The sequence below is a fragment of the Dendrobium catenatum genome, unplaced genomic scaffold (assembly GCF_001605985.2).
Source record: "Dendrobium catenatum unplaced genomic scaffold, ASM160598v2 fragScaff_scaffold_501, whole genome shotgun sequence".
Taxonomy (NCBI): domain Eukaryota; kingdom Viridiplantae; phylum Streptophyta; class Magnoliopsida; order Asparagales; family Orchidaceae; genus Dendrobium; species Dendrobium catenatum.
The window spans coordinates 514,486-540,891 of NW_021318963.1; the positions used below are offsets into that span (position 1 = coordinate 514,486).

The following is a 26,406-nucleotide window of genomic DNA, read 5'->3' on the forward strand; positions in this document are numbered from 1 at the left end:
TCAATAAGTGTATAAGTAAAATTTGGATGATCTAGGATTGCTCTCAAAACTATATTCTTCCTTCAAATGTTACAATTTGAATGTTTATTTATATCTTTCATTAAATGAACTCTCCACATAGCTAAGGCTTCATTTAGAATGGCTTTCTTACTGCTTTTTAAAGCAGCTTTCTAGTACAAAAATTTTAATTTTTGTTCTAAAAAACTACTTTAAGAAGCAGTAACAAAATAGTCACAAACAAAACATAAGACTTCAACTTCATTTGAGATGACTTTCTTGTTACTTCTTAATGCAACTTTTTAGTATAAAAATTAAAATTTGTATATTAGAAATCTGCTTTAAGAAGCAACAAAAGAGCCATCCCAAACGAAGCCTTCATTTAGACAACTTTCTTACTGCTTAGCTTTTTAGACCGCAACCACAACTTTTGTTTAACCATTATTTTTTCACAAATTTCAATAAATCTTTGTTTTAGGAAGTTATTTTCTACAAGAGCTTTCAAAAACACTACTTTCCCTACAGTAACTTTACAACCATCTTTATAAAACAGATCCTAAGTCATGATCAAATAACATTTCCCATTGGTTGCACAACTAGCCCAACTAGGCCTACCAATGTTCAACATTAATACATGATAGTGTTCGTGCCTGCAATGTCTTAGATCACTAATCATAACATATCACATATTACAATGATTTCACAACCATGGATCAAAATTTTGATGGTCATTGCTACAAATTGCTTGAACAGAACAAATAAAATCTTACAATAATGCCACACCATTTTTACATGAACCAATTCCCTTCCAACAAAAAACGCTTTGAGACCACTAATTCACAAAATTACAGATTATCAAAGGCTCAATAGCTTCAAGAAGTTAGAATCTCTCGAATCAAATTGCTTAGTAATGATCATACAATAATATGATCAAATGTAGTTGGCACATAGCTCACAGCAAGGCTAACCCAGGAACCTTTGCTCGATACAATTTCAAAGCAGCTTTAAGACAACAATATTCATTTACATTAATGATTCTTTGTATGGATAAAAGATGGTACAGAAAGCAGAGACAAACGTTCAGTTCTATGGCTTGTATATATATATATCTTAATGAGCTCAAACAAAGAAAGATGAAAAATAAGACAGCTCTAAAGCCTGAAACAAATTAAGGTTTAACAATAAAAAAAGAATATAATGAAGCCAAAATTTTCATCTTAAATCCTTTAGGCTTTCATCCACAAGCCACAACTTCTTCTGAATCAAGAGGATTACCTCTCCATCTTCTGGTTCTGAGTTTGGCTCTGCGTTCACTACTGCAAAAAACTCCCAGTGCAGTGCTGACAAGTACTTCTTAATCAGCTCGATAACCGCTCGAGAGTCGCGGATGATAATGAAACCAGTTGGCCTAAGAATGCGATCTATCTCAAGGAGGAGATCCTCGGCACTGCATCCCCTCTTCTCAATGCTAGAGAAGACCATCCATGCATGAAGCAGATCATAAGTACGAGGGTAAGTTGAGAATGATTCACACCTGCAAAGAGAAATCATTTTTCAGTCTTATCCCAAAGATATGTGCATTTAGGCTTCGTTTGGGACGGCTTTTTTCTGCTTCTTAATGCAGCTATTTAGTACAAAAATTTTAATTTTTGTACTAAAAAGCTGCTTTATAAAGCAGAAAGAAAATCGTCGCAAACGAAGTCTTAGTTAGATCTACTTACAGTATTGAGTAATGAATAAACAATGAGAATTCACCAAAAATAGGCACAATATAGCTAATGATGATGAATTGATCATGAACCCCAGCCAATACATAAGAAAATCAAATGATTGGAAGAAATTCTGATAGTCTCCATGAAAAAGTTTTTCCCTTAGAACTTGAAGAAATGCACACAGAAGGCCACTGAATATGATTAGTACAGGGCATCTATTACATAAAGCAAATCCAGAAGGACCTCAACATAAGAAAAGTTGAAGTCAATATACCTCAAGAAATGCCAGGAAGGACGAAAATCTTAATTTTCATATTTAGGCACACTCGGAGCATGTTTGACACACTGGGGAGTGTTAAGTTATTGTGGATTTTTATTTCCTCATATATTCTATGATTTGTTTCCTTTCCTATTGTGGTCAAATCTGAAACTATCAGATTTACTCACTAGGCAAATCTCATTAGTTGATTTTTTTCCTAATATGAAAGTCCAAATCTCAGCACACTTGTTTCCTAAAACACACCCGACCATCATTATCACTTACAAACGGTATGCTGTGCAAGCGCTGGTTAGAGGGATTAATTATTTAGACGCCGAACGCCGTCCAGAGACCAACTAGAATGTGCCACATCACCCCACCGCGGCTCGGTACTGCTCGATACTCCTCGGTACCACGGCTTGGTACCGCTGACGTGACGCATTTTGATTGGTCTCCGGACGGCGTTCTGCATCCAGTCTCCGCACAAAATAATCTCTCAGTTGGAAGACACAAAAAAAGCAAGAAGCACTTGAGTTCAAGAAGACGAGGTGGTTATCGGCTGCTACAGGTGATAGAGGTGGCCAATGATAAGGTTCTTATGATTTAAACGACTGGCAGAGATGCCTAGCAGCAAGAGTCAAGCAGCGTAGTGCTGAACAGTGACTTGATTGGCAAGTGAACGGTCAGCAGAGGGTATATGGCAGGTCACTGGATAACGGTGGCTACTGAGGTTATGACAGCAACTTGTTTCTCTTGAAGCCAGAGGAGTGTTTGACAACAGAGAGGTGGTCAGCTTGAGTTGTAGATGGCAATGGGTAGCTGCTCTGTTCAACAGTTCCATGGCTGACAATATTTTTATGGACATGCATGCCTGAAGATTGGTCTCGCTAAGAGGGTGTGTATCAAAAGTGATCAAAGTTGGACTTAATACAGCAGTGATCAACCCTTTTCAACCCAAAGTTTAAACCTATTAGGTAGGTTCAACCATTTAATATTTTTACGCTATCATATTCTTCAACAATTTGACATTGAACTAAACCATTTTTACCTGTCTTAATAATCTCCCTCATACATGAAAGCTATTCACATGGTTATCACTGTCCTTCAAACAAAAACTTTTTGACATCAACTATCATGCACTAATAGCCCCACTCAATCCTGTAAAACCTATGTTAAGTCCCTTGCTCTCGAGTCTTAACCATTGTAGAAGCAATCTAGACTCTTAAGAGCCACAAATCATAAGAACAACTCAATTCAAATAGAACTTTTGGCTCTAATATCACTTACTAGAGAGTGTTAACTAAAAAAGGATCAAATTTGGACATGTTGCACTAGTGTTCAACCACATTTTCAACCCCAAAGCTTTAGGTTTATGACGGCATAAGGCATCAACCACCTGGTATTTCTACCCCACATATTTATTATTCAATATTTCAATGTGAGACTAAAACTCCGTCTTTCACGTGCATCAAATACGTAACCACTACTCTATTTGGGGTAGTATGTCAGAGGAAAAAACCAATCCCAAATTGAGAGCAAAGAATATTTCTCAAGAAGTTTTCATTACGGAGGAAACTCTATTTCATACTTTAATCACTACATAACTCCAAACAAATTATAAAAATATTGCAACTATTCACAGCTTTGGTTGGGCAAATCCATTACTGCATTATAAACAAAGCTAATTTGCTCCATCAAAAACTGAAATCTAAAACTGTTTTGGTGGCCTTCACTCCAGTGGATAATACAAATCTATTTTTAAATGAAAAAAACAATAATAAATTCTAATCACTGAAAAAAAAAAAGGATGCTTTTGATTTTTGAACGTTCATAATGGCTAACAAAGCATACTTGGAAAAACTTGCAAGTGAACTTAGCTGCATTAATTTCAACATCCTAAAAATTAAACTATAATATGGAGCTTACCAATCATGCACAGTGCCTATGAGACCCCTATCATAGATAATTTTGAGTGTGCTTGGTCCATCATGCGGCACAACATTCATAACCCAAACATCCTTGTCCCTTAGAGCTGCGGCAAATGATCCCATGTGTGCCCTCATGTCCATGACATTTCTTATGGTGTTTGACGTTATTTTAGGGCTTATCAGGTTCCAATAATTGTCAACCCTCAGCTGCCAATTCTCCTGCACGCCATGAAATAGGACAAATTAAATTCGTCCAGGGGCGTCAACATTTATCAAAACAAGTGCATTTTTTCAATACTTGAAAGTGCCTACATGCAAAATCTAAAATAGCGAGTAGAAATTACCATGTCCGTTTCAAAAATTCCTGCAGCATAACCAAGATCAGCGAGTCTTGGGGGAGGGGTACTTAGTCGAGCAGGCCATGGAGCCAATCCACTACCTTTATGTCTATGATGCTCTGCAAAAGGCATTTTTCATATATCTCAATGTAAGGTTCAGGCGAAAAAAGCTCTAATCGAATGTGAAGTGAAGAAATTTTAGCAGAGGTGAAAGCTAAGAAAGTGTATCCACGGTGAGAGATTTACTTCAAATCTACAAATTAAATATAAATTACAAGCATGAGATACCCTATATGATGATTTTTCGTTTCGTGCCAGCTACAAAGTATCATACCACGGGGTATGGTCATGCAGACTTGTACCAAAATTTATAAGTATATTCATCATAATAAGCAGCAACAGAAACATTATCCCAACTGTTTGGGCATTTTATTTTATGAGGTGTTAAAACCTAGTTATTCATAAATATTTTTAAACAACTTCTATACCACATTATCATAGGATTATCTGTTTTCTTTCTAATCCTTCAACATTAATTTTATCTGCCCATCAAATGAGTCACTTTCTACCCTTCATTGTACATGTCCATACTACTTTAATCTATTATCAACTACCTTATCTTTAATATATAACAATCCAACCATCCAACTAACAAAATTGTTGTTTAATCTCTCATCCCTAATTTTTACCACATATTCATCTTAACATTCTCATTTCCACTTAGGGGTAAACGAGTCAAGTCGAGCTCGACTCGCATTCAAATCGTGAGATCGAATTCGAGCTCGAGCTCAAGTCGAGCCCAAAATGCCAGCTAGAGCTCAGCTCATGATAATAAAAACCGGCTCACAAGTAGCTCGCGAGTAGCCACACCTAATTCCGCCGAAGAAGATGAAGCGTATTTCACTGTTGCGTGAAAGGGAGAAAAGGAGGCAAAACAACTTATTTGGGAAAGAGAAATCAGTGAACCGATATTTTTTCTTGGGAAAATATGAACCGGTACTTTTTCTTTATTTATTTATTTTAAATTGCCGCTATATCATTAATGAATCGCAGCTTTTGTTGAACCGGTACTATTTTTTGGGAATAGAAATTTGATTTGATTTTATTAGCGTAAAATTTTATTTGTTGATTAATTTAAGTAAAATAATTCAATTAAGTAAATAATTACGATCCATCTCAGGAGCTCACGAGCCGAGCCTCATCGAGCTTGAACTCGAGCTCATGTAATAAACGAGATCGAGCTTGTGGCTCGATAAGCTCAACTTGTGAGCTCGTAATCACTTACACCCCTATTTGGCTATTTAAACTATACTCAACTAAGCTATCACCAACTTCTAACAAGTGACTGATCTCAATCTAGAAGATGAATACTCTCAAAGATTGTGCCCCTGTCTCCAAGGAGAACAAGATCATGACAACCTCCCTAGAATTTTATTCCATTGAAAGGTGAAAAGTGTGAGGGTCAGATTATACAAACTTGACTTTCTATTAATTTTGGTAAAGAGCAGAAGAATCATTGCTTTCCATTCTCACACTATCTTTCATCTGCAATAGTTGAATTCCAATTGTTAGTGTTAGAGAAGGCCTATTGTAGTTTTTACTTCGTTAACAAAGGAAGCATTGGGTGCCCGATGTTAAGCCTCCTGAACCTAGCCTATTAGGGAATTTAGTTTTATCATGTCACTATATATGGGGATGATTAAAATTGAAACCCACATATGCAACTTCTTTAGGGAGCTTTTGTAGATGCATGGGACCAAGTTCCATGGAAGTTTGTCTCAATTGAGGAGTGTTTGAGTAGCAACCATTGTCAGGAATGGAAACTCACTATAAATATTATTCATGATGAGCATAACTCAATTAAGGCACTACCCTACCAAAGGCTTCAAGTTTGAAATTACTAACTCCATGAATAGGGGTGTCAATAATTGACACGACCCAAAAATCTGACTCGAACCCGACCTAAAAATTCCGGGTTAGGGTCAACTCGGACCCAAAACGGGTCAGGTTCGGGTTAAGCAATTAGACCCGTTTCAAAAATTGGGTCGGGTTTGGGTTGACTCTTTGACCAGAAATTGACCTATTTTTTTACCCGAACAAATTTTTTTTGACCCGAAAACCCGAGAGTGGCCCGTTTTCGACACATTTTTATCCGAAAAGTGAAGATTGACCGATTTTTTTACCCGGAAACTAATAATTTTCGGTTGGCCCTAGGTCATTCGGGTCGTGTTGGGTTGACCCGGACCCGAAGATTGACCCGAACCCGAAGAGGGTCAGGTTTGGGTCTCAAAAACTGACTCGTTTGCAAAAACAGGTCAGGTTTGGGTTGACCCGAATAATGCCGGTTCAGTTTCGGGTTCAACCCGATCCGTGACCCGAAATTGACACCCCTATCCATGAAGATTGCAAGGTAAAGGTGAGGATGATCAGCTCAAGCATTAATAAATTTACATTGATCTTTCATAGAAAATGCATCCCCAGTAGGGATTTCGATGGAAATCAACATGCAACCCCACATGGATGCATTTCTTTCAAAAAAATTGAGAATATTTGCAATTTATTTTGCTGCATTAGAGATTATGACAAAGTGCCCTACTATTGGCCCAAGTAGATGAGGTTCTCCCTCATATTGAAAATGGGCGACTTGGGTTGAGAACTACCAACCTAAGTTCATTTTTGTTTTATTTGAAAGTTTTGTATATCAGCTAGAGTTGAACTTTGATACTTTAGTGGTTCGAACATCCTCCAATGACTTCAAGATGGTCAGGGCTGAGTCCTACACATTTTGCTTAATGGAGGGGTTGGGATGTCAAAGCTTCATCATATTGTTCGTATTCGATTAGGGAATACATATCACTCAATATTGGGACTTGCCAGCCTATTTGTTAAGGTTAGAGAGGTAGCTAGGAGTTGAGATGTGATCATAGCCATAAACTATTTATTGAACTTCACTAGGGACTAGAGAATAATCAAAGGAATGCCCTTTTTTTTTAATACAAATTATGCCTTGTTGCACATTGTTGGGACAATTTATGATGTATTACATTAGCTTTGGTGAGTGTCTTTTTAGAAATTAATGAACAATAAAATTCATACCCTGCTTAATATAATTTTCCACTCCTCCCATGGGAAGCTGATTCACCTTAGGAATAGAGGACAATTGGGATCACATCCTACTAGTTTAATATACCCCTCATTCAATAGAGACTATATGGATCGCTGAGGATAAATCCAACGATTGATGTCAAAAATGGAAAAACAATTAAGGAGTACCTAGGGCCGCAAACAAACCAAGCCGAGCAGAGCAGGTGCATGTTGATGTAGACAAGGAATATAGGGGACCCTATATTTCTTGAACACAAAAGACACACGAGAAGAAACTGACAATCACAAATAAGTCCATGTCACTCTCCTATTTTATTCAATATAAATAAATAATAATATAAAATAAAAAATAATTGTAATTAAATTATACAAGATATTTATGATTTATTTTATTAATATATACTATAATATTTAATTAATTTTAAATTTTATTAATTAATAATTACTATATCATTAAATTATAATAAATATAAAATAGTTATATTAGGTATGTTTGTCATTTGTACAAATCAAACATTAATCAAGTTTTTAACATGCTTATTATGTACTCTGTCTCGAACAAGAATCTAGATTCCTATCAAACTTCACGTCAATGTTATTCAAGATATTTAAACGATGTTGTTCCTGAACAACAATGAGTATAACGCATAATTGTTCAAGCTTGTTTGTTTAAACATCGAGTATTTATAAAAATGTTCAAGCTTGTTTGACTACTTAATCAAATGATCACAAATGAGCTTTAATCAAGCCAAGCCATGAGTAGTTCATCAAATGCTCAGTTCATTTACAGCCCTAGGTGTACCCTATTGACATTATATTTTACACCTCAGTCATAAGGAAGTTAGATTGTTAGAGTTGGATCATGTTCATATGTTGATGGCAGAAATTTAGAATCTAGTCTCATTATAGATGTCATAGCATGTTGTCTGAGGACTTGGCTAAGCCAGACCTTCCCCTCAAGGGTTGAGCTATGCATCACATTGTGTCAGATAGAGAGGCCGAGATAAATATATTAAAATACCTTATATTTAGTGGGGTTATAAGACCTTAAAATATACCCCATTTTAATAGGATAAATTTAAGGACTTGACCAAAAAAATTTCACTTCACTTCAATTAGCCTCTCATGATGCCATTGTACTAAAGACTATAAAACTTGTATTATTTGCCACACCAAGGATGATCGAGCACTTTATCAGATGATGCAAGCTCTCCATTTTTGTGTTTATGCCACCATACAATCTTTGAATGTAATTGAGTTGGTAGCTGATCAAGCGGTGGTATGAGAAATACTTTTCATCACCTATGTTATTTATGTTCTCAGGTTGATTGGCTCCACCAATTGGTGACCAATGATGAACACTTGTTGGAATAAAGAATAAATCCCCACCCTGAATCTCCAAAAGAATTATTTCTCTTGACTCTTGAGCTTCTCTTGGAGAGATTTGCCTTTACATTTAGTGACACTGAGATGAACTTGGGCTTCAAAGGCATAATTGTATCCCATTTTGCTTTTTTTATTTTGCAATTGCTGAAAGTTTGATTTTGCAATTGCAATTGCTTTTTTTATTTTGCAATTGGAGGCAGTATGCTTTTCGACCTAATAAATTCCAGGCTCTACTTTGCTTCTATTTATCAGTATAAGAATCAACTCAAGACACATTAACCCTTTAAATTTTGCTGCTCCATCCAACAACTCCTAGAAAGCATTAATAGAGACAAGCATAGGTATGGCTCTATGCGGTCCAGCAAGAGTTGCCTATTCAAGCTATGGCAAGCATCTCATGCTAAAATTCCACATTGATAAATTTTATATCCTTCTCATTTCATATTCCTTCTATGATGCAAGTTCAATGTTCGCCACTAATTCAAAGGCAATGGTGAAAATATTCAAGAGAATGCCCTCAAGCTCAAAAAATATTTTGAATAAGACATTTATAAGCTCAATAAACATTCAAAGGTGATACATAGGAAGTTGTTAATAAATTAACAAAGAAGTAAGGTGCATTTTCCTTTGATGCTCCCATAAATTCTTTGAACTGCAATAGTTGTTGTCCATGATCTTCAATCCTGCTAATTTTATTGAACTTTGGTATCTAGTATTCCTTGCCACACCTAGTTATAGTCCTCCAGGGAGAGACAACCTTTGCCAATTAACTCCTCAGCTTTCTCAAAAGTCATGACTGCCTTAGGCATTTGCACTAAACTTTTGGGCTAGTCCTTAATAACAACAACACCATTAAAGGAAGAAGGATTGGCCAGAGAATAAGGCAACATTGCCCTCTATCAGGATCCTATTTTGACACCAGAGGGAGCTTCTAGTTATAGGTTTTAAGTAATTTTTAAACTTGGGAATTGGATGTCACGGGTAACTCACTGTTAGTTGATAGGTTTTGTAGATTGGAGGGTGGGTGCAATGCCTTGCCCTGCATGCATCATCATCACCTTTGTAGTATTGGGCATTTTGTTCAATTTAGTTTTGAACTGGATGATATCTCGATACATGGCTTTCATTTGTTGTTGCATTTAACATTAAGAATGGGCCAAGGGCAATACCTTGGTCTCCCTCAATATGCATCTCCTTCATCATGCATTGGGAACTAAGCCAATCGTTCTTAAAATTAGTGCTTAAGTGGAGGCAAATGTCATGGAAGCAAAAATGATTGGTTGAATAACTTATTTATAAGCTCCAAACATCTTGCTATTTAGGCACATTTAAGAATCTTGTGTTCATTTCTTCATGTCTCTATGGGGAGGAGTTGTAGGAAATCTCGCACAACCTTGCATGCAACTCAACCGGATTCAAGACTAATCTTACAACGAAAATAACGAGTATAATATGTCCACATGAATCGATTTGCTGCATGCTTGTTTTGCCCATATTTTATTTCTTTTTAAGAACACAAGTCCATTCTGTGTTTTTTTTTTTTTTTTTTTTGTCAAAGTTATTCATTATTATTCATGTCCATGTTGACTTATTTTTGTCTCAATGGCATTTCGTCCTATACAGGCAATGAGTAAAAAATTTATCAAAATTTTGGATAATACTTCCACATGAATCCCACAAGGAGATTAGTTAGATGAGTAAAAAAGTTTGTGGAGTGGTAGTGGTACATACAGCACCAATGTGAAAGCAGAACCTCCCTAGCATGAAGCCCACGTCTTGCGATTACCCTTACAAATAAAATTAAAAAAAATGTATTAAGCGGCCCATCACCATGCTAAAAAATATGTGTATGGGTGGTACGTACTAGCCTAGCTCTCATGCATAACCCTGTAAGCTGGTGATTGATAGGATGAGGCAAAATGCAAAATATAAAGTGCACTACCTCAAGTAGGGGAGAAACTGAAAAGTCATACAACAATAATAACAACAACAAGCCTTTGTCCCACTATATGGGGTCGCTACATGAATCCTTTTTCGCCATTGTGTCTGGTTAAAAGTCAATTTTTCATTTAAATCTAATAAATAAAGATCATTTCTAATATTTTTTAACCAAGTCTTTTTAGGTCTACCTCTACCTTTCTTAGCATAAGTCAAATCTAATACCTCAACTTTTCTAGCCGGGTCATCAGAAGGCCTCCGTTTAATGTGACCAAACCACGTAAGGCGACTCCCTCTAATCTTATCTTCCACTGGAGCTACTCCAACCTTTTCACGTATATGCTCATTACGTATCCTATCTCTAAGGGTCAAGCCAGTCATCCACCTAAGCATCCTCATTTATGCAATACTTAACTTAGTATTATGCTTCTCTTTTAATGGCCAACATTCGGCACCATAAAGCATTGCAGGTCTCACCACCATCTTATAGAATTTTCCCTTAAGTTTGAGAGGGACTTTTCTATCGCATAATAAACACGATGCATTCCTCCACTTCAACCATCCAACTTGAATTCCGCTGATAATATCCCCATCAATTTCACCATCACTCTGAAAAATAGATCCAAGATATCTAAAACGTGTACTCTTATTAATGACTTGATCGCCCAAAGTCACAATCCCCTCACTAGGTCTATTGCTACTAAAATTACACTCCATATATTCAATTTTAGATCTACTCAGGAGAAAACCTTTAGACTCTAAAGTTGACCTCCATAATTCAAGTTTACCTTCAACTCCCTCTCTAGTCTTATCAACAAGAAGAATATCATCAGCCAAAAGCATACACCAAGGTACATCCTCTTACAAATGTCTAGTGAGAACATCCATGACTAAAGCAAAAAGATATGGACTTAAGGTTGCTCCTTAATTTAATCCAACCGAAATAGGAAAATACTTAGTCAAACCACCTTGAGCTTGAACACAAGTAATAGCTCTTACATACATATCTTTAATGATTTGAATATAAGCATTATTAACTTCTTTCTTTTCAAGAACTCTCCATAGCACTTTTCTTGGAACTTTATCATATACTTACTCTAAATCAATAAATATCATATGTAGATCCTCCTTATTCTCCCTATATTTCTCCATCAAACCTCTCAATAAATGTATGGCTTCCATAGTAAACCTACCCGACATGAAACTAAATTGATTTTGAGAAACTTTAGTATCACGCTGCAACCTACGCTCCATAACTCGCTCCCATAGTTTTAAAGTATAACACATTAACTTAATTCCTCTATAATTCGCACACTCCTGTGCATCACCTTTATTCTTAAAAATAGGAATTAACACACTCATTCTCCATTGACCTGACATCTTTTTAGTCTTTAAAATAATATTAAATAGTTTAGTAAGCCAAGAAATTACTTCATCTCCTAAGCATTTCCACATCTCTATTGGAATATCATCAAGTCCAACAGCTTTTCCACACTTCATTTTCTTTAAGTCTCTTTAACTTCGGTTTTACTTATACGCCGATAAAAACAAAAAATTTTATTTTCATTTAGGGTGATAAAGTCACTAAAGTCAATCATATTTTCATATTATTCATTAAAAAGTTTAGCAAAATATCTCATCCACCTTTGTTAAATATCTCCTTCTAAGAAAAGTACTTTTTGATCTTCATCCTTAATACACTTCACTTGAACTAAATACTTACTACTCCTATCTCTTTATTTGACTAACTTATACATATATCTTTCTCTCTCTTTAGTATCTAATCTATTATATAAATCATTAAAAGTTAAGCTCTTCGCATCGCAAATAGCTTTCTTAGATTCCTTACGAGCTTCTTTATAGCTTTTCCAATTATCAGAATTTTTATATCTAAATCAATTTTTATAACAAATCTTCTTATTTTTTATCTTTACTTGCACATTTGGATTCCAGCATCAACTATTTTTACTATTAGAAGTTTTTCACTTCAAAACTTCAAGCTCATTTTTTTTAATATTCTTAATATCACAAGTCACTTTTTCCACATAATATTGGCATCCTCATACACAGACAAAATCTTAAGATCTAAAATCTTACTCTCAAAAATATTTTTGTTAATATTCTTTAAATTCCCCCATCTAATCCTAGAAAATTGTTTTACTTTATTTTTTTATTTTTTGCCCATTTATCTTAAAGTCCAAAACTAATAATCGATGTTGGGTACATAAATTTTCACTCGGAATAACTTTACAACCTTTGCAATATAAACGATCTAATTTTCTTATAAGAAAATAATCAATTTGTGTTTTACTATATCCATTTTTATAAGTGATAAGATGCTCATCTCTTTTCTTAAATAAGATATTAGCTATTAAGAATTTATAAGGTAAAGAAAAAATCTAATATAGTCTTACTACCTTCATTTGTCGTTCCAAACTCATAGTCACCATGGATGATTTTAAAATCATCTACCTCTCTACCAACACGTTCATTTAAATCTTCTTCAATAAAAACTATTTATTTAAGAAGTATATTTTGCATTAATTCTTCTGAGTCATTCCAAAATTTTAATTTTGAACTCATATCCAAACCTACTTGAGAAGCATAAGCACTTATAATATTAACAATCTTAGCATCAACAACAATCTTTAAAGATATAATTCTATTTTCAATTATGTTACTTTTTATAACATTATCCTTCAAACTCTTATTTATAATCACACTTACACCAATTCTAGTACGACTCCTACCCGAATACCATAGTTTATATCCTAAACTATTAATCTCCTTAGTTTTCTCTCCAACCCATTTAGTTTCTTGAATGCACAGAATATTTATCTTCCTATGAATCATAAAATCTATTAATTCCATTAATTTTCCTGTAAGAGAGCCAATATTCCAAGTTTCTATTCTAATATTAGTTACATGGACTAGCTTCTTTGCTCACATCTGTCCCTGATGTGGGAACCCTTACCCATTTTAACACTGCACCTAGGCACCGGTGCAGCGGCCCTTGCACACTTGTCACTGTATTAAAGTCATACAGCGCGTCGAAAAGTCATATGCCATCATATTACTATAGTTTTTCACTTTAGTGTACTGAAAAGTTATATTACTTATTAGCATCATCACCCATAAGCAATATGGGATTATTCAGATAAAGTATTGGAATTCAATTTTTTGGCGTCCCTTTTTCATTTTGGCCAACAAGCCACTCAACTCCTACTATATGTTAGTCGTTTTAAGCATAATTATCATCAAACCCGGAAAAATATCGAATCGTAAGCATCGCACGTATTTTCGATGCACTGCGACGAAAATAATCAAATTTTCAAAGTTGTCGGATTTCGACAAAATTAGTTTTATAAAATTGTACATTTAATTCAATCAAATCGATATAAATAACTTATGGGACATGTGATCAGTAATAAAAGAATATCTGTGGATTAACAAAAGGTACAAGTTATAGTAGATTGGTCACGATCAGCTACAGTGACAGATGTCAGGAGCTTTTTGAATTTAGCCAGCTACTACAGAAGATTTGTTAAGGGGTTTTCAAAAATTGCTACATCATTATCCAAATTGACTTAAAAGGCAGTGAAGTTCGAATGTACAGCTCAGTTTGAAAATGCTTTCCAAAGATTAAAATAGTGTCTGATGACTGCTCCAATCCTAACTATCTTTTCAGGGTCAGCTGGATTTCAGCTTTATAGTGATGCCTCACATAAAGAGTTGGGATGTGTATTGATGCAGAATGAAAATATCATTGCATAAGCTTCTAGACAGTTGAAAAATCATGAAAGGAATTATCCAACTTATGATTTGGAATTAGCTGCAGAGATTTTTTCCTTGAAGATTTGAAAGCATTACTTATACGGGATAAAGTGTGAAGTTTTTACTGACCAGAGTTTACAATATATCTTCACATATAAAGAATTGAATCTAAGACAGAGGAGATGACTGAAAGTCATTAAGGATTATGATTGGATATCAAATATCATCCATGTAAAATAAATGTGGTTGCAGATGCTTTAAGTAGGAAGAATTTTAGTAATATCAATTGGATGATTACTCAACAGCTTGAATTGATAAGAGATATGATGAAATTAAAAATTTCAGTGGTTCAGTCCAATAATACAGAGATTATGATCTTAAATCAAATGATTATCTAATCAACATTGGAGAACAGGATACAAGAAGGACTATCACAAGATGTAGAATTTAAGAAGATCTTGAATATGGTTAATGCAGGACGCCTTGAAGAATTTGAACTTGATGGTGAAGGATTGTTACAATACATAGGCAAAATTTGTATCCCAGATGTTGGAGACTTAAGAAAGGAAATTCTTTAGGAAGCACACTATTTAAATTATATCATTCATTCAGGTAGCAACTAAATGTATCAATATTTAAAGGGAGTATTTGGTGGCCAGGAATGAAGAAAAGTGTGACATAAGTAGTAGCTAAATGTACCTCTTGTCAAATGGTCAAGGTAGAACATCAGAAACCAAAAAGATTATTGCATCCCTTACCTATACCTGAATAAAAGTGGGAAGATATAGCTATAGATTTTATTGTTGATTTACCTAGGTCCAAAAGTGGATGTGATGTTATATGGGTGATAATTAATAGGTTAACCAAATATGTACATTTATATAGTATCAGATATAATTGAAAAATTGGCAAACTTGTACGTTAATGAAATTGTTAGATTACATGGGGTACCAAAATCTATAGTATCAGATCAGGATGAGAGATTCACCTCTAGATTGTTGATAAAGGTTCAAGATGCTATGGATACCAGGCTTACATTCAGTACAACTTTTCACCCCAAACTGATGGTCAATCAGAAAGAACAATTCATACTCTAGAAGATTTGCTTAGGTTATGTGTACTTGATTTTGGTGGTAAGTGGGAGACACATATACCATTGATTGAGTTTGTCTATAATAACAGTTTTTAATAAAGTATAGGTATAGCTCCCTATGAAGCTTTGTATGGGAAAAAATGTCAAACCCCTTTATGCTGGGCTGAAACAGGGGAACGAAAGATCATTTGTGCTGATTTAGTGGATGATGTTACAGAGAATATAAGACTGATCCGTGACATGTTAAAGGCTGTACAGGATAGACAAAAGAAAAACTATGATGCTAAGTATGGATCAGTTGAATTTGAAGTTAGAAAATTTGTGTTCCTCAAAGTTAATAAAATGAAGGGTGTAAAAAGATTTGGCAAAGTACTAAAATTTAGTCCAAGATTTATAAGTCCTTTTGAAATTGTAGAAATGATTAAAAAGGTGGACTACATGTTGATTATGCCAACTCATATGAGTGGAGTATATAATGTATTTCATATTTCTTTGAGAAAATACATTTCAGATGAAGCTCAGAAAATATGTACTAAATTAGTAGACATTCAACCAGATTTGAGATTTATAGAAGAATCTAAGAGGATCAAAGATTATGATGTTAAGCAACTAAAAAGCTGAGACATTCCTTATGTTTATGGAAACATGGATCTGAGAAATATGCTACTTGGGAAAAGGAATCAGAAATAAGAGAAAACTATCCTCACATGTTTGACTAAGGTATGATTTTATAATTTTGCATTTAAATTTTGAGGACAAAATTTTTATTAAAATGGGAGAATTGTAAAACCCGCAAAATACTGAATCGTAAGCATCGCACACATTTTGATGCACAGCGAAGAAAATAGTGAAATTTTCAAAATTGTCGAATTTCAACAAAATTAATTTTATAAAATTGTACATTTAATTTTGATCAAATCGATATAAAGAACTTATGATAAATATCGCATGGATTGGGAGATAAAAATCGTAGAAATTTCTTAAAATAAAATTACTTAATAACCCCTTCTCTTCTTCATGAAATTAAAGCATGTAAGGGCAAATTGGTCTTTTGGAAATCCCTAATCGTTCAAGGTTTTAATAGATAATTCGCACGCTTGGTTTCGTTCAGCCGAAGGAAGAAAGGGAGAGGAAGGCAATGGGCAAGGCTCCCAGGGCAGCGATGACGGCGATTTTCGGCGGCCCAACTTTGGGGGAAATTGTATAGGAAGATCAAAGGAAGACTAAGGTATATTTATAAACAAGAAATTCCTCCATTTCGCATAGATTTCTTGAAGTGAAAGATCATAGGGTTTTATGAAAAATTAAAATTTTAAAGGGGAATGTTAATGAGAGATTGAGAGTTAAAGGAAGGATTTAAAGCATAGAAATGAAGTTTTCCCCAAATTTTTAGTGAGTTTGAAAAGTAAGAGTTCTTCATATTTTTGAATTTCTAAGAAAATTTCTTAATGATTTATGTTCCAAATGATTTTAAGAATATTTTTAATGAATGAAATTAAATATTTTTTAAAATTTTAAATTTTTCTAATTTTTTTTAAATAATCCAAAAATAATTTAAACTAAGTATTAATTAGGTTTAAGGGAAATTTTGGTATGGTTATATGAGAAAATTAGTGAATATATAATTTCCAAAAATTAGGTTTAATGAAAAATCCAAAAATTTAAATTAAAGATTAATGTTCATGAGATATTAAAGTGATTATTAGGGAAATTAAAATCATTAGTGAAAATGAATTAAGTTTTATGTTAGGTTTTCTTAGATTTTTAAAAGTGGAAGAGGAAAGGCGTCAAGGAAATAAGTTACACAAGTCCGATATTTTTACATTAGGTACTTGTATTTTTATTAAATTCAAGTTCTTAATTTTTAAATATTATGAAAGAATGCATTTGTGTTATGACTTTTTTTATTCATTTAAACATCACATGTTCTACCTATACACAAGTATATCGCTATAAGTAATGTTAGATAAGGTGGCATATTTTATTAATAATTTTTAAAATGTTTACATGTAGAATGAGCATGAAACAATATTAGATAGGCACATATGATTGTATGAATGATTTAATGTTCCTACAATAAATATTGAATGATTGAATGTGCATGATTATACAGAGTATCAAATGGTAAAAGGCTCTCCAGTGCAAATGGTAAAGGGCTCTTTGGAGCAAATGGTAAAAGGCTCTTCGAAGCAAATAAATGAAATGATTAGCCAAATTTGAATGTGTATCTGATCAGTACAAAAATGTTGGTACTTCAATGACAGATGTATAAAACTATGAATAAGTATTCTATGAATATAAGAATGTAAAGGAAAAGGTATGAAAAAAAAAAAAAGATAAATTTATGATTATATGAAAAGATAAAAGAAAAATGAGCATTTAGGATGTCATACAAAATATGCATACCCAAATTTCAATATATGACTTTTATAGTAATTCTTCTGCAAATGATTTCAGCGCTGCCATATGAAAGTTATATGCATAATGTCTTCTTTTTCTTGCTTTATGAATTTAAAATAAATATTTGTTACCTGCTGAGCGTTAGCTCATCCCTGATTGTGGGAATATATTTTTCATGAGAACTTGCTAACATTTGATGGCTGACAGACTTATTACTTACCATCGTAGAGAATCCCAAGAAGACAAGTTCTTTATGGTTATGTTATATCATGTAATGATTTATGTAATGTGGTGCAATTGTAGTAGTTGTGTTTTATGTTATGAGTTGATATTTATGATGTAATAGAAATGTCTGAAACAGATGTTTAGTGGCTATTTCCTATTTTTGTATTTGGATGATTATTTGTTATTGTTACTTTGGAATGAAAGTTTAAATTTTTTTTGTACTACCGTCTGTTCCCGCCTCGTTAACTCGAGCTTACCCGGCCAGGTCATGACAATCAAATTGATGTAGGATCAAAGCAGTCAGTTTTAGTGCATGTGGGCGCATCATGTCGGAAACTTCCTATGGGCACACAAGTGGACAAAAAACAAGAGGACCATGAGCCCATAAAAAGGTCTTCCACACGTCTTTTAAACATCTAAGAATCTTGTGTCCAAGTGAGGAAGAAGAGGGACTTTTGCTCGACCTCCCCTATAACTTGATTAGGACAACTCCTAGGGACTTGAAGTGAATTATCTTGTGAAGCTGCTTACCAGGACAGCTAACCTGAGCCTAAGGCTTTTCAATTTTTGCATCGGGAGATTGAATTTAAGGTCAAAAACTAAGCTCTAATTTTTCAGACTTGTGGTGTGAAAGACTTAGCCCCAAGTTAAGGTCGATTCAAAACAAAGAACTCTATCAACACCATGACCAATTTCTAGCACACAATATTGTGAATCTGCATAACAATATACATTTATGTAAAGTATATAACCATTTTATGAGTTAAATATAGAACTACTCCAGAAAATAAGAATGAAAAGCATCCATATCTTTATGTTATGCTACCAGCAATGGCAGCATGAATTGCACAAGTGGTTTTGTAAGTTCTTTCATATTGCCTGGCCATCTTGAGCAATATAATAAAAGTTTGTCGGTTCAAAACAAAGAACTCTATCAACACCATGACCAATTTCTAGCACACAATATCGTGAATGTGCATAACAATATACATTTATGTAAAGTATATAACCATTTTATGAGTTAAATATAGATAACTACTCCAGAAAATAAGAATGAACAGCATTCATATCTTTATTTTATGCTACCAACAATAGCAGCATGAATTCCATAAGTGGTTTTGTAAGTTATTTCATATTGCCCGACCATCTTGAGCAATATAATAAAAGTTTGACCAGATGATCAATCAGACGAATCACCAGTGTCTGGTTCTAAAAAAAGTGATGTCATGAAAAAGAAATCAGATAAAAAATGAAGATCAGCATCAAGAACCAAAACAATAAACACCTGAGAGTCAAGACTCAACTGCAAATTCAAAAAACAATCGCTATACATTCTAATACTTTAAAAATGGCTTATAATGAATGATCGTTTGTACAGATTAACATTATGCTCAATAAGCATTCAAAAAGCTAAAAGCTTTCCAGAAGGCGCTCCTGTAAGAGAAATCTACAGCTGAAAGATGGTTTTCTATAGCTGTAGATGAGCATATTTATATAGCCGCTCATATTTTCAAAAAGGTGGCTTTTTTCAGCAGAAATGCATTAATCAGGAACTCCGAGAACTAGCTAATTGAATACTCAGAAAACAATCAACCAACTGCTTGCAGACATCAAACAAACTTAAAACTACAAGCAAATTTAAGTACTCCAAAATACTAAAATGATTAAAGTTTATGGATTAGAAAATATAATCTACAACATAAATATAATAATATTTCATAGTGCACTCACGCTCGGAGTAAGGGGTAATGCATGCCTCCATTTGGACACCCCAAACTGCATCTGGATCAGCGTCAGATCTGCACAACGGAGGCAAAACACCTGGAGCTCTATCCATGTAACAGTCATTTGTTAGAGGTTTGACCCAAATAACTGTCTGATTTTGTTTTGCAGCAATTTTCCAACACATGTTTTCTACCAGTGCACTCATCTCTCTCCATATTCTCAGATCCTCTTCATCCTGTGCATATGCTTCAGGCGATGAATAAGCAAAAAAACCTCCTGGCCTTAGTAGTCTATCAAGCTCAAGTAGAAGGATCCCATCTCTTTGAAGCCAATCTATCCTACAACGGGAACAATGAGCAAGCTCAAATGACCTGCTAGGGTAAGGGAGTCTCCATGTCCCTAAAACACCTAAAAAGGCAGGTATTCCTCTCTCTAAAGCAAACTGAATCTGGTTTTGGTGAACATCATTTGGAGCCAAGGACATTGCAATAACATTAGATGAGAGAAGATATCCTCCAAAACTTGCAACTCCACAACCAACATCCAATACGGTTCGCAATCTTCCATCATTGTTTATTTCACTATTTGAAAAGTTCAGCATCTGTCGAATGGAACAAGATAAATCAGAATCTTCATTTTGTGGTTCACCAAAAAATAATGCACCGTGAAGGAGATTCTAGGGGTTGAAGAAGAATTTCTCATGGTTTAACAAATCATAGACTTCTAAACAAAGGTTACTAGTGGATAAATGAATCTCTAAAAACCAGAAAAAGGAAATGCGGAAATAGAGATAAGAAGAATGCAGCTTACATTTGCAATTAAGGCTATATATTTGTCAGCTCCATAATGAAAATGGGTACCACCACCAGGAAAATGTATCTTGTCACCTTTCACAACCATCCAGTTCTGATCAGACTTCTCATGTGCAAGGTGAGTGTGAGGTATGTTGGCTTTCCAAACTTCATCTCTACTTTTTGGCCACTTTATTGGAACCTAACGTATGGAGATTAGAGATAAATTCACAAGAACAAGAAGATTGCATTTTAGCAGGAAAAAGATTCAGTAAAACGATGGATGTCAGATATATATAGATAGCACTGAGGACCTTGTAACCAGATGGAGGAGGGATCAAGCAATTGAAGCGCCTCTCAGTCTGCGGGCAATGTCGCTCATAGTGCTCCATCAACGACAAATCTAGCTTCAATCGTGTTTGGTAAATTAAGTTTCTATCCAGGCAAGGAATCAACTCCAAGTGGCGATCATCACAAACCTTGATAAAATATGAAACAAGTCCAGATGTTTTGTAGAAAAATATTAACAAGAAAAATTCTTCAATTATAGGTTTAAAAACCACTCACTGGGAAGCTCTTGGGCGTGATATTTTCATATCCATCTTCTTTTCCTAAAGCATAATATGTTTTGGAAGCATCTCCATCATCACTGCTACCCCAACCTAAACCTAACGACCTTGAGAATTTGGTACCATAATCTAAAGCAGCACTAGCATGCTTCCCTCGATGGCCACCAAAGTAGATGAATAGGAAACCAAAAATTAGCAGAACAACACAAATGAATGGTACCAAGTGCCTCTTTTGGCCTCCATCAGCTCTTCCCCTCATTCTTTTTGGAAATAACTATGATCAAATAGCTATTATGATAACATTTAACAAATCGTTAAATGCAATTCCCCACCTACAGGCAAAAAAATTAAGATTTTCACAATGATCCAGGAGTAATGATTGGTATCCCTTCGAAGCAAGGGTCAATAATTATTCCTCCCGTTGGGACTTTGGACACCAGTGTTGCTCAACAATCTAGAAGAAGAAACAGTAACAATTAAAGTAACAACCTTCATAAGTAAAAAACATAAACTATGATCAAATCATGATGTTCACCAAAAAGCGAGTAAAACTATGGAAATAAAACAAGAAGGAAAGAATAACAAATTTGAACATGCAAATATAACCAATTAAATTGTGGGAGATGAAAATGATAAATGAAATAATACAAGAGGCAGACAACAAGCCAGTGATATGAAGTCCCCAAAATAAACATCATTTTAAGTGTATGTGGCACAGTAAGACAAGCTAGGAGATGAAGGAACAAGTATCTTCCCATATAATGTTTCTATTTCTGAAACGATCAAAAAGTACCTTCCACTTACAAACGTTTCGTATATTACATCCCAAGCATTGGTTAGGATATGTTTACTATTTGGTAACATCACCGCTGCTAAGTCGTGGCATGACATAAGATGGTGCTTTAGATATGCAAAAATAGTTTAAGGCATCTCCAGGTAGGTCTGTCCAAGTAAATACAGAGTGTAAAGAGAGAGTTCCTCGTATAAGGTCTTCATCAGTCTAGAAGCCAATGGTTTGACACGAGATGGCTCTTTAGAGGCATACTAGTTAGCCAGCAATTTGTTGGGACTACAACAGAGCACAAACGAGGGGACATCAGTCTTTTGGGGAGAGGGTCATGCTTAAGCTGTCATTAGTTGCATAGTTGATGTCACAACGGACCGAAGGCTAGAATTAACGAGGTAATAATAGACGATAAGACGGTTGATTAAATTTTCATTAACTAAATTCATCTCCCATAACAGAAAGAGATATTGAAACCTCAAAACAATTTGAAATAAAATCAAATAAATACCTGAAAAAAAAAATCAATAAAAAGGGTAAGTCATAAAATAACTCAATGAGTAAATCATACTTCTAAATTACAGTAGCGCAAGGCTTTAGAAATAATATGTATGCTCATTTCTAAACATAAAGAAACTCCATTTAAATTCATTTCAACATGACTATCAATGTTATACATATATCATATATTTATCCTTATATTTATTCTTTCTCGTAAATAATACAACCTCCGCAAGAATCACCATCTAAAATAGTATCAATGAAAGTACTCATTTTTCCATTTCCTTTAGTTAGATTTGTGCTTTGATAGCTTGTGATATAAGTTCCTCAAAGAAACTTCATTAAAATCATAAAATGTAGATGGTTCTATTCTTTGTGACTGATCAATTGAGCTGAGATATAACATACGCAAAACACGAACACAAGATTATAAGGAAATAAACTGAGTAATGGTCAAAAGTTTAAGGGAACTAACACTCATCCTTAGGTCGATTGGTTGAGGTGTTTGCCCCATCAAAGAGGCCTGAGTTAGAGGAATGGAATATAAATGTGTGTGATTTATGCTAAAACGCAAGGATTTGTGCTTTTACAATTTTGGATATAAATGAACTTCGTTGAAGGTTAGATCTAGTTATTCTTTTGAACTGACGAAGTGAATTGATATATAGTGAAGAAATAAACTAACTTGTGATAGCAAAGCAACAAATTGAGTAATGCCCAAAAGCACAAGTGAACACCAGCCCGACCCTAGGCTGGTTTGTGATGGCTATGGTCCCAAGCAAGAGGTTTTGGGTTCAAAGATTAATTTCAGTGCGCATGTGTGATTTGGAACTTCAACAAGAGGCTGTTTCTCCTGACGTCTAAACAGATCTATAAAACTCCACCACACACTCATGCATCCCAACTTACAGCCAATACTGGTTAAACAAGCAAGCAAACCCATGACGCCAATGTCATCAACTCCACCATTTTGATCCGAAATCTACATGAAGGATGAATTAGGAATCGCAAAAACGAAACAACAAAACTCCAAAAAAAAACGATTTTTCTTAAAACAACTGAGACCGAAAACAAATACACGAAAAACAAACATGCGTCGGAAGCAAGCTCAACGGAAACCAATGGGCAAAACGAAATGGTGAGCGAAACGAGGACCAGCTTACTCTCAAAGCGGAGCGGAGCGGGGCGGGGATCTGGATCAGGGCAATCCCGTGCAGCCTATAAATCTTTGAAAAGCAATTAAGCGGAGAAATGGTAGAAGAAAGTGTCGGCCAATATAAAGTTACAGTAAGAGTGGATCGGAGCAATTAAAGGGAGTGATATAGAGAGTTTCCGAGCAAGTGGTTGAAATTAATTTTTAAAAAATCCGGATATTAGGATCAGATTATTACAGCTATTATTGATTTTATGCAATAGATATTATTCTTTTATAGATATTAAATTTAAAAATTAATATAACTTAATTATTTACTAATAATTTAAAAATAGAAATAGAGTATTAAAATTTTTTAAAAAGAAACAAACTAACCAAACATAATGATGCATTCCATTGAATGCACCAAATTATTTGGCATATTTTAAATACGTCAAATAATTTGGTGCATTCAATAGAATGCATCATCTAAATTAGATTTTATTATTATTTTTAAAGTAATTTTTTAGTAAAAAAAATTAAAACTATAAAAAAAGTAATTATAAAAAACTTTAATTAAATTAAGGAATAACATATAATATAAATTATACATATATATGACAAAATTAGTATTTTTTGAATATATAATTTTTGAAATTAATTATGTTTTAAGCTATTAAAATGTGGCATAATTACAACGAGCAATGTTAGCACGATGTGTTGTTATGCATGTTAAAGCATGACAACTAATAAGCCAGAAAAAAAAAATGTATAGAGAAAATCATTCACATGCCGAAATTTGACCTCACGCTAATGATCATTTTTTTAATCTAATGATGACTAATTGGAATGAATATAAAATCAGAAGTAAAGGTTCAATAGTTTAATTGGGATTTAATCAAGATTAAACTAAATAACATAATAAATATAAGAATTATTTAAATAAGTTTTAAATGACATAGTAATATTATTATAATAATTTAATAATTTACATTTGGTCCTAAAAAATAAATAAAATTCATCCACAATAATATCTTATGTAATTTTAAATACTCATTTTAAATATAGCTCACATTTTATATAAATTTAATTTATATATAAACTTATAAATTTAATACAAATTATTATTAATTTATATTATATATGTAGATATGGTTTACTTGTATATCTAATTTACACAATAAATTTGGATTTATATATCAATCATATTAGATCATCTATTTTTAATAAATAGACAAAATTGTAATTTTCTTATGGTGTTGTTGCGTCCAGGAGTATTCGTGGCAGTGGAGAAATATAAAATTTATCGTCTTAGCGTTGTACGAAAATCCGGCACGCAATCAGATGAGAGAGAGAGGGTCTAGCATTTAGAAGACACCAAGATTTTTACGTGGAAACCCCTTGAAAATGGGAAAAAATCACGGAGCCTAGCCTAGTTCGAATGAATCCATTAGTATTTGCAGTCGATTACAAATGAGGTCCTTCATTGGGAGAAGGCCTTAGCTTGACGTACATCTTATATAGTACATTACATGATGTAAATACAAATAGTCACTATTGACATATTCGCTTTGTTGGAAGGACTGTAGTCGGTGGGCGATGTAAGTCAGGAGAACTGTAGTCAGCTGGCGACGGAGGTTAAAAGGACCGTTGTCGGTAGGCGACGGAGATCAGGAGGATCGTTATATTGCGACGGAGGCTGGAAGGACTGTGTCTGACGATGATGGTTAGAAGGACGGCGTCAGGTAGAAGTCCAACAATTGAAAGAAATCCATCTTCGGATATACATCCAGCGAAAGTCCGGTGGAAGTCCTGTGTCGGGTAGAAACTTGGCGAAGAGTGAAGGTCCGACGTCGAGTAGAAGTCCGACGTTTGTTGGTGAATGAGGAGAACTCTGGCATCATTTGAGCGGAGTTTCGGCGTCAAGAGGGAACTCTGTCATTAATTGTGAAGAATTTCATAAAGCCGTGGAACTTGGCCAGAATTCTGGCGTCCCGTGAAAGTCGGGCAGAATTCTGACGTTCTCCCGAATATCCGGCAGAATCTCGACGTGTTCGAGCGGCGGGAAGAACTCCGACGGTGGTCGAGGAGGAGCTGATTCTCCTTCCCATTCTCTTCTTCTTCACTTCTTCTTCTTGCTTGAGTCCCCCCACTCATGAGAAATGAGGGCTCTATTTATAGTTTTTCTGAAGTGGCATGGCTTGTAAATAGGCGCGAGATCAGAGGAAAATAGGGAGTGGTTGAATGGACGGCTGATATTGGATCCTTCGATCATGTACTGTTCATTGGACATTTGGGCCTTAGTGATGTCGGAATTCGGCGATCTTGGGCTCATTGGATTCGTCTCGTCGAGCCCCTTGATTCGACTATAAGCTCGTCAAAATCGGATACCATTTGGCAACTTAAATTGTGGTACGAACTTTCCAACAGCGCTTCGGGTGCTCGATTTGGGCTCATTTGGGCTCAAATTGAGTTGAATTTGGTGTCGTTGGGTTTGTATTTCCGAGACAATCAGTTCAAGTATAAGTTTGCTGAAATCGGAGTTCAGATGATCCCGGATTTAATTTTTGAAGTTTCCGCATAGCTTTTTGCGTCGAGATTCGTGCACGATCAAGATATTTTTATGATGATGTATCATGTGTATAATTAAATAAAAAAAACAAATGTTATTAATTATATTTATCCTATATTAACAAGTTGTTTCAGTAATAATTTGTTAGCATTGATACATAGAATATATTGATTAAAT

The 26,406-nt window shown here is 34.5% G+C and overlaps 1 protein-coding gene across 2 annotated transcripts; it reads right to left on the reverse strand.

Annotated features, from left to right (window-relative positions):
• Positions 1-868: 868 nt before the first annotated feature.
• LOC110094964 (probable methyltransferase PMT3) lies at positions 869-23,850 on the reverse strand. Of its 2 annotated transcripts, none has more exons than XM_020820320.2 (8): positions 23,689-23,850; positions 21,239-21,694; positions 20,986-21,150; positions 20,691-20,873; positions 19,887-20,481; positions 4,241-4,353; positions 3,895-4,115; positions 869-1,531 (listed from the first exon to the last, which is right to left on the reverse strand). In XM_020820320.2, exons 2-8 carry the CDS (start codon positions 21,497-21,499, stop codon positions 1,210-1,212), a joined length of 1,860 nt encoding a protein of 619 aa, XP_020675979.1. In that variant the 5' UTR covers positions 21,500-21,694; positions 23,689-23,850; the 3' UTR covers positions 869-1,209. The 2 variants fall into 2 exon arrangements, with proteins under 2 accessions (XP_020675979.1, XP_028550356.1); XM_028694523.1 differs by having other exon boundaries at positions 21,239-21,572; positions 23,689-23,844.
• Between the last annotated feature and the right edge of the window lie 2,556 nt (positions 23,851-26,406).